The sequence below is a fragment of the Mesocricetus auratus genome, unplaced genomic scaffold, assembly GCF_017639785.1.
Source record: "Mesocricetus auratus isolate SY011 unplaced genomic scaffold, BCM_Maur_2.0 Super-Scaffold_100676, whole genome shotgun sequence".
NCBI classification, from domain to species: domain Eukaryota; kingdom Metazoa; phylum Chordata; class Mammalia; order Rodentia; family Cricetidae; genus Mesocricetus; species Mesocricetus auratus.
Genome location: NW_024429266.1, coordinates 91,086,283 through 91,095,709, shown reverse-complemented (window position 1 = coordinate 91,095,709; position 9,427 = coordinate 91,086,283). Strand labels below are relative to the sequence as shown.

The 9,427-nt window shown below is 40.4% G+C and overlaps 1 protein-coding gene across 6 annotated transcripts in view; it reads right to left on the bottom strand.

The window, feature by feature from the left end:
- The window catches only part of Gtf2a1l (general transcription factor IIA subunit 1 like), a 38,863-nt gene continuing 29,436 nt past the window's right edge, over positions 1 to 9,427 (bottom strand). For all 6 annotated transcript variants that reach the window (XM_005077285.3, XM_021231327.2, XM_040737880.1 and 3 more), the window contains 3 exons: positions 2,857 to 3,117; positions 2,127 to 2,216; positions 1 to 262 (listed from right to left, as the gene is read on the bottom strand). In XM_005077285.3, the coding sequence (XP_005077342.2) occupies positions 155 to 262; positions 2,127 to 2,216; positions 2,857 to 3,117 (459 nt within the window). In that variant the 3' untranslated portion in view covers positions 1 to 154. The remainder of the gene's footprint in view (positions 263 to 2,126; positions 2,217 to 2,856; positions 3,118 to 9,427) is intronic.

Below are 9,427 nucleotides of genomic sequence, written 5' to 3'. Positions count from 1 at the left end.
TGCATTTGAATTACAATTTTATTTAATTCCATATAGTGAACAAAAAAGTTAACCAACTCTTTGATGGGGACTACATATAAAATGAAAATGTGGTTCACAACATACAATATACTAGTCCCAGGTATACAGAGCTGATGTACCGAGATTTTGGCATTTACCACTCGGCCTCACCAATTGCTTTTGCAAATACATAGTCTCTCCCTCCAAAGCACATGACACCATCTTTTAAGTAGAATTTCCATCTGTTCTTGCTTCGGTGAATCTGGAGAGAGAAAAAATAATTTAGACTACGTTTGGAAGCTAAGGGATCACGTACATTCTTTCAAATAGCAAGTGGGATTATTCTGACCCGAAGTGTAAGACCTTAAGATACTTTATTCATTCTTTAGCAAACCTTTGAGTTCCTATATGTCAAATAGTAGCTCAAGTATTGGAGATGTGTCAAGTCATCCACACACAACGAGAACCATCACTCCGTATCAAAGGATCAATGATGGGCTTCACAGCTACATAGACACAAGTCTGTGGATTGCTCGAATCCCTTATGTATTTCATACAACAAACACACGTCCTCCTGGAAGATTTACAACCCTCTAGGTTATTTGTTAACACCTAATGCAATGCAAATGCCTTTAAATAATAGTAATACTGAATTGTTCAGGAAATATTGACCAAAAATGAGTCTTCATGTGTTTAGTAAATGCATAATTTTTTCAAACGTTTTTGATAGCTTTGGTTGACTCTGCAGAGGAAACGGCTGACTATAGACTTTAACATATTATTTTTGTAAAAAAAATCCTGCCTTTGAAGAGTTTACATTTTCATGGAGAGGAAGATCAAACCTAGTAAGTTATCATTATATATATATATATATATATATACATATATATGCACACACACACACGTTAGAAGGAGATTTTGTAGAGAAAAAGTGTTTATTTTTATAAAAAGCATTATCCTATTGTCTCCTTCAAGTATATCAAATTATGACTTAAAAACATCAAAGATAAAGATGCTAATATCCACTTCATACACAGTAGGATGTTGAGGATCTGAATGTCATGTGACAAGAGGTAGCAAGGATGTGGGCATCGCAAACCATGCTGTAGGTCTGTACCAGGCACACGCTTCATCCCTTTATTTGTCTGCTTTGTGTCAGACTGCACCCTGCATGTCTGCCTTCCATCCCTCTCTCTGAGCCACTAACCATTCAAGCCCCATTTCAAAGGCCTACATCGCCCATGAGGCACTCATGGAGAATTCCAACAACAAATAATTTCCTGTATTTCCTTGCTACTTTTGGGTCTTGCTGTCTACCACATAGCTTAAGGTTTGATTCATATGTCACCAGCATTCGCTTTACTTGTCACACTCTTCTAACATCTGACTTGCTGTCATCTTATTGTGTGCGATTTTTTTTAATCCTATAAGAAATAGTGAGTTTGAATAAGATTGTCACCTTCTTAAGATAGAGATTATCATTTAGGGGCTGGGGTGTAGCCTAATGGCTTAGTGCAGCGCACTTCCCTGGCATGTGATATCATAGGTTCCATCCACCAGGGGAAAACAAGGATTATCGCTGTCAGGTGTCACTATCACACATAGCACAGTGGCAGACCCAAGACACACCCACAACTCTACAGAACTGGGTGGCAGAGATCACTCAGTAGGCAACATGCTTGTCGCACAAATATAAAGGCCTGAGTTTGAGACCCAGGTCCACACGAGAAGGAGCTGGGCGCAGTGGTGCACACCTGTAATCCCAGTGCTGGCCAGTCAGCCTAGCCTATGTGGCGAGCCCCAGGCTAATGAAAAACCAAGGTAGAAAGCAGCATCTAAGAACAATAGCAGAGGCTACCCTCTGGCCTCCATGCACATACACAGCCATACACACAGGGGCACCCACACAAATGTGCATGCAATGTATACACAGACATACAGAGAGAGAGAGAGAGAGAGAGAGAGAGAGAGAGAGAGAGAGAGAGAGAGAGAGAGAGAATTAAACCGTTGTTCTGTGAGTCACTTGACTGCAAACTGGAACTTACCATCATATTTCATACCATTTTATATACCTTCCAGTATAAGTTCAATTAATGAAACCCAAGTCCAAAAGGTGAGCACGGTACCTTATCATACTGACAGACAATTACATTATCTGTGTCAAACAGGTCTGGCACATCCTGCTCACTGACATCATCTCCGGAATTTAGAGGGTCCTAAAGATGAAAGATGATCACATTAAGGGACTTCATGATGCCTCAAATTATTTAAAGACAGAAAGACATAGGAGTAAAGGGACCTGAAGAGACAGAATAGTACTTTTTGCTTTAAAGTCAAATAACTTAGGTTTGAATTCCAGCTTGACCACTTAATAATTACATGATCGACCTTGGACAAATTACCAAAACTCCCTGTATCTTAGTTTTCTCATCTATGAAACGGCAAGTGCTTCGAGACCCAGAGGATACCAGGACTGTTAAGGACAGTAACTCAGATAGGCAATTATCATAGGCAGATAGATGAAGGCAGCCACAAGTGAGAGCCAACAGCCCTCACCAACTTAACTACCCCATTCCACTCAAACTGCATCACATTTATTAGAGAAAGAACAAAACCTGTATCTCCTAAGCCTCCAAACTTAAAAGCAGCAAATATAAAACCAATTCCTAATCTCGAAACAGCAGGTTAAATTACAGTTTAAGGTGGAAATACTTAAGGCCTTGCATATAAATAACTGAGTTTAAAAGACTGAAGACGAGGTTAATCTTAACTAGAATTGCATTTGGTTGTGAAGTCCGAGAAAGCACAAATCCCGTTAGTGAATAAAGCAAGTCCCAGCTCAGGTGAGCGCCTCACCTCTTCCATGGTGTCTATCTGGTGGTCCTCATTGTCACTGCTGTTAGCAGTCGAGTCTTCATTTGATACACTGTCAGCCTCTTCCTCCAGCACCTTGAGGTCACTGGCATCTGCGATCCCTGGGAATTCATTCTCGTCCACATCTCTTATGCTTCCCCCTTCTTCCGTAGATGAGTTGTCGCCAGTTCCATCTATCTGGATTATTTCGTTAATGTCATGGTCAGCTACCTGAATATTCAGGTCCCTCTCGGAAGCAGAACTCTGCAGGAGGAGGAGGCACTGTTGAGTTCTTCAGGTCGGGGGGGGGGCATTGAAATACTGAATCCAAATGCTAAGTAAAATGAGTGGCAAATCCTGCACAAGGGACCGTTTAAACATATCTCTGCCTTCTAAGATCAGTCTCTAAGCTTGGAATTCTGGGATAGCTTTGGCATTTCTACCAAGAACAATTGTTCAGTAAACACATTAGTATACGCTGGCACCAAATGAGCTCACTGTTTTCACATATGTGCCAGCTTTTGTACATATCCCCTTAGATAACATGTACTCACTGAATTTTAACTTGATTAAAATGGCAACTGAATGACGTAGAAAGGACAGTGGCTCGAGAAGTAAATGCAAGTTCCAAAGACTATATAGCTCAAAGTAGTCAATACAGAACAGCTATTTTATTTAACCTGAGATGCTTGCTGTAGAAATGTCTGTGGAGACAGAAGAGAAACAAAGACTACCAAGGTGAGGGAGGAAAAGAGCAGTGGGGGACCGTCTTAGTTAAGGTTTCCACTGCTGTGAAGAGACACCATGACCACCATAAGGAAACATTGCATTGGGGCTGGCTCACAGTTCGGAGGTTTACTCGTTATCATCATCGTGGCAGGCATGGGCTGGAGAAGTAGCTTGAGAGTTCTCTATCCTAACCAGCAGGCAGCAGGAAGAGAGTCAGTCACTGGGCTTGGCCTGAGCATCTGAGACCTCAAAGCCCACCCTGGGTGACACACTTCCTCCAACAAAGCCACACCTATTCCAATGAGGCCACAGCTCCTAATAGTGCCACTATGGGGGTCATTTTCATTGAAACCACCACAGGTAACATTAATGTTTCTCTTTGAGATAAATAAAACCTTCTGGAAATGGATAGTTGATAGTGGAAGTAAATTAAACATTAAACCCTGGCTATGATAGCTATTACTTCTATCATTTTCTCTCTCAAATGCAGCTTACAATCATCTGGTAGATATTTTATATGCATTTCTAGTTTAAATCTAATTGCAACATATCAAGATGAGACTCTATGGTTTTCAAGAACACAAGGGCAGCAAAGAGTGAGACAGGATTAAAGCCCACGCTTGATTTCAGAGGGCTCACCTCCAATGCACAGTGGACTAGAGCTCCCCCAAACTTCAAGTCTATCATGGGTAGGCTAAGTTCCCCAAAACCTCAAATCTGTCATGGATAGGCTGGAACTCCCCAAGCTTCATGTCTGTCACAGGTGGGCTACGTCTCACCCGAAGCTTTACAAAAGAGGTACTTTCTGTGATCATAAATGCCACCGAATTTACAGCAGAATTATTGTCCTTTTTGACAAAATCAGTCCCTTAAAAAACTAGTCAGAGTGTGTGTGTGTGTGTGTGTGTGTGTGTGTGTGTGTGTGTGTGTGTTATAAAAAGGGAATATTATGGGCATGGTTTCAAAGGCATAGGAAAACCTGTATTAGTATTGGGGAAATTAAATGAAACTTCAGATTAATGCACACAGCCAAGGTCTTTCTCTAAATATGTAACGTGTTTCTAAGAGATTTATGCTTGATATGAACAGAGTTGTACATGGTTAAGTGATTTTTCAAAACTCCTCTCTTTCATGAAGATGATTAACATAAACATTCATTTTCTCTCATTAAAATGACTTATGTGGATTTAATCATTTATTTTAATGACTAAAAAGAAATGAAATTAATTTAAACACTGTGGAAGCCCAGATCTGGTGTTGCATGCCACTACTACCAGCACTCTGGAGGCTAAGGCAGGAGGATCACATGAGTTCAAGGCCACTGTCTCAAAAATGAAAACTTGGAAATGAGCCCCAGATGCCGTGAGGTAGCACAAGGACATGCTGGCTGTTTGAGAAGCTCATGGAAGGACGGATGGACAGGTGGACACACGGTGTCTGACATGGGCCACTCAGGGCTAGGTGCACAAGTACAGATCAAGGGCACGAAAACATGGCTATCAGACCTCAAGGAGCCTGAGAAACTGTGGGATATTCAAGGTCACTGATGCTAACAAGGTTCCTCAGCAGGCCCAAGAAGCCTTGTTGTGGTTTGAACAAATATGCCTTCTTTGTACTCCTATGTTTGTGATGGTACAGGCAACACAATTATACATGTTAATGCATCACTTTAAGATACTACTTTAACATAGGAAATACTCAATTTGCCTTTGAGTGGATAGTTAAGTTTCTGGAATGCATATCCCTGTAAATATTCTCTACAATGAATCCCCACAAAGTACTCTTTAAAAATAATCTTACATAGAAGATTTAACATTAATAAACATACAAGCAATTAGTTTCCACGCAATTAACTTTTACAACATTGGAAACAGACTGCATTCACAGATGGAATGAAGGTACATCACTTATGCAGAAATGAATGACTATGGTGTGACTGAAATATAAATAAGTCTAAATTATAGAAACAAGATAATGTTTATTCATGGACCAAAAACATGGCCACTGTCACTTATGATAAAAATGCTAAAAAGATTACCACTGCCCCACTATCAAAGAGCAGAAGTCAAACAAGCTATCACATCACAGCTTTGCTTGATTTCATTTTTTAAAATCTGTCTTGGGCACTGGACACTGTACAGACACAAAGCTTGGTTGTGTGGAACATATAAATACATCTCTCTGTGAAAAACACGATGGCCTCTCCAAGTGTAGACACTATGTACCCAGGTCTCTCCTTTTCTATACAAGATGCTTGGCCATCAACCAAAATCAATAACAAGAAACCAAAACAGCAAGGCAGGACAACTGTAGGCATGAAAGCCAATCAAGAGAAAGAATCAGACCACGATCGATGTTAGGCAATCCAGTGGGAAACGTGGGCAACATGATTAAACATGACCCTAGCATGGAAATTTCCTTGGACATGCAGAAAATGTGAGTCTTGTGGAAACTCTAAAAATAAAGCATTGGAGTAAAAATCCCATCTGAAGGAGTCATCAGTACAATCAATACAGACAAAAGAGAAGAAAGAGCACAGAAACAACCAACAAGCAGTTTAATAATTACTCCAGGCAAAGATGGTCTAGACACACAAGTTACAAAGCCACAAGGCTGGACCAAGCTAGCAATACCCAGTGAGATCCTGTATAAGAAACCACTTTGTATGTAGCACAGATTGGCTAAGAGTAAGGTGAGGGCTGGTGAGATGGTTCAGTCGGTAAAGGGGCCTGCTGCCAAGCCTGACAAACTGATCCCTGGGACCTACATGGTAGAAGGAGAGAACCTACTCCTGCAAGTTGTCCTCTGACCCCATATGTGTGCTGTGACACATACCGACATCACACACAGACACCAAATAATTTAAATATGAAAGCATTTAAGTAAGGAAGGACAACGTGTACCTTGCAAATACCAATCCAAGTAAAACTAAAATGGCGATATTAGTCTCAAAACAAGGAATACTACAAAAGTTATGTAAGAATATAACCTAACAATAAAAGAGTCTTTTCAAGGAGAAAACAGCAATCCTATGTTTTATCCATGTATCAATACTATGAGTATCACTTCAAAAATATGCAAACCAAAATCAGCTGGAGATGTAGCTCAGGAGTAACAGTCAAGCTTATTATGTACCAAAGTCCTGAGTTAAACTGCACAAAACAACAATAGAAATAACTAAAGGAAGTAAAAGAAACAGATATGTCCACAACTGTCATTGCTCTCAGTAATCAACAGAAATATTGATAGTAATTACTCAGTAACAATACAGAAGACCTGATCCACGCATGCAATCTATATGACCTTACTGACATGTACAGAATATTCTATCCAAAAATAGTCAAACAGCTTTTTATCTGGAGAAATGACTCAGCCCTGATCCCCAATGCCAGCGTCAGGCAGTTCACAATGGCCTCTGCCTCTCAAATGCCAGGGTTAAAGGCGAGCATCTTCCCTCCCCGCCTAGGCAGCTCTCAGCAATCCTTTACTGAAGGAAACTCTGCCCACCTGTAAAGGGCGCCTACACAAAGCCAGAGCCGGCACGGCACTTGCTAACAAGACTTGACGTTTTTCCTTTGGGATCAAGAGCAAACGGGCAGCTCTCTCCACTCTAATCCTGTACTAGAAGTCTTAGAGAGATGAGTAAAAAAAAAAAAGAAGAAAAAGATGTTGACAAGGAATCAATTAAGCTGTTTCTGCTCACAATGATTATAACTGTATCAAACAATTCCAAGGACTATACAAACTTGCCTGGTTTTAACAGGTGACAGGATATAAGATAAGCTTACAAAAATCAATCGTATATCTACACAGTAGCAATAAATAATTAACTGAAATTGTGAACCAGTACATTTGAAGCAGGAAAAGAAAAAAACAGCTTTCGACACTCACTGACACCCTTGCCAGGTTTCTAATGTAACGCCCAAAGGCAGAATGCAGTGGGACCATGTATTTAAAGGGCTTAAAATGGGGAAGGGCTTGAATCCAATTCACATTCCAATGAAAGTCACTGTTGCAGTGGTTTATATAGCTGTTGCCATGCCTCCCTCTCCCCCTTGCATAAAGTTTACCTGTCATCTTAAACAAGAGACAAATGGTAAAGGGACCCATCACCACTGGGTCTCCTAGGAGCTCTTCTGGTTGAAATCAAAGGACACTAGATAGTAACTGGGAAACAACAGGAAGACATTTTCCAGAAATGTGGAGTTGACAACAGCAAATACTGAAGCCCGCATTACTGTAATTTTAGTGCAATAGTCCTTTTATTCTTCTCTAAGGCTTAAGAGACAGAAGCATAGATCTATTTTAATATATCTTAACTATGTAAATACAACTTGTGACAATAAGGAAAAGCAGAAAATAGTTGAACCATGAAGAAGCAAGTTTTTGTGTAGCTGAATTTGTTGCTGTCAGATCCAAAGGGGTTGTTAATATGTGAAGATAATATATTTAGTCCCCATAATTATCAAAAGCTATAGAAAACAGCTATAGAATATCACACAGTAGGAACGATAAGGAAATCAAAATGCCAACTAAACGGAAAAGAAGGAAGCATGACAAGGAACAGAAGGACAAACACTCAAGATACACAGAAAACAAGTAACAAGATTGATGGGGGAAATCCTGTGTATGTACTTATCTTATTGGTTGTTGGCCATTAGGGAAGCAAGATAGGTGGGACTAGGAGTCGAAAAGGATTCTGGGAAAGAGAGGAACATGCAGTCACAATGCAGGAAGCCAGAGGAGTAAGAGGTCCCAACCCTGTTCTCCAGTAAGCAAAGACCACATGAAAATATCAGATTAGCAATTATGGGTTAACAATTAAGTCAGAGCTAGCCGATAAGAAATAATAGCAAACAGCCAACAGCTTTATGATTAATATAGAGTCCTATGTGTTATTTGGGGGTTCAGACAGCTCGGCAGGGCCCAGGCGGCTGGCGGGAAGACTACACATTACCCAAGATAATAAGACTTAGCCCTTCCTTATCAATAATTACCTAAAATATACATGGACTAAATTATCTCTATCAATCCATGGGCCTGAAAATCTATAACAAAAAGAAGTCGCTCATGATTCTGGGACCTTTGAAGGAGCCAACTTCTGCTTGGGTCTGGTAAAGATGTCACAAACATGGGCAATCACAACAGAGAGACCATGTAGAGAAGAAGCAGGACATCAGGAGCCTAGGAGGAGCTAAGCCAATACTTTTTCACACCTGAAGTTCATGGGGACACCCTTTGAGCCATCGTATTCTAGGGGCTCAGCAGGAATCTACCCTGATGGTAGACCTAGGACCTGACTCACTTCTTTTCAAATGCTCCTACAACCTCAGCTCCACCTTTCTGGAGACATACTATGTCCAAATAATTTCCCAAACAAAACACACAGACTGCAGACTGGATTGCAAAGGGCAGGATCCTAACTGAAAGTCTAAGAACAAGCACAGGTTGAAAATTAAAGGACAGAAAAATAAATGACATGCAATAGTAACCAAAAGAGTTGTTAAGGGCTGTGTCACTGTTGAAAGAAAGTAAAAAAGGAAGGAAGGTGGGAGGTAGAAAGGGGAGGGAGGGAGAGAGGGTGGGAAGGAGGGGAAGATACAGAATCCTAAAAGATCATCTCATCTACAAGATTATATTATAAATGTTACCAAATGTCAGAGCCACATATGCAACAAACCCTGAAAGAATGGAAGGCAGGGACAATACTGGGACAGTTAGAGACTTCAATACCTTACTTCCAGTGGTGTATAGATAGAAATTCAATGACAAAATAATCAACTTAACAGTATAATCAGTAGGACTTAGCGAACTATTCTTCTAGTTCATTTTCTGTCAGTGCTAT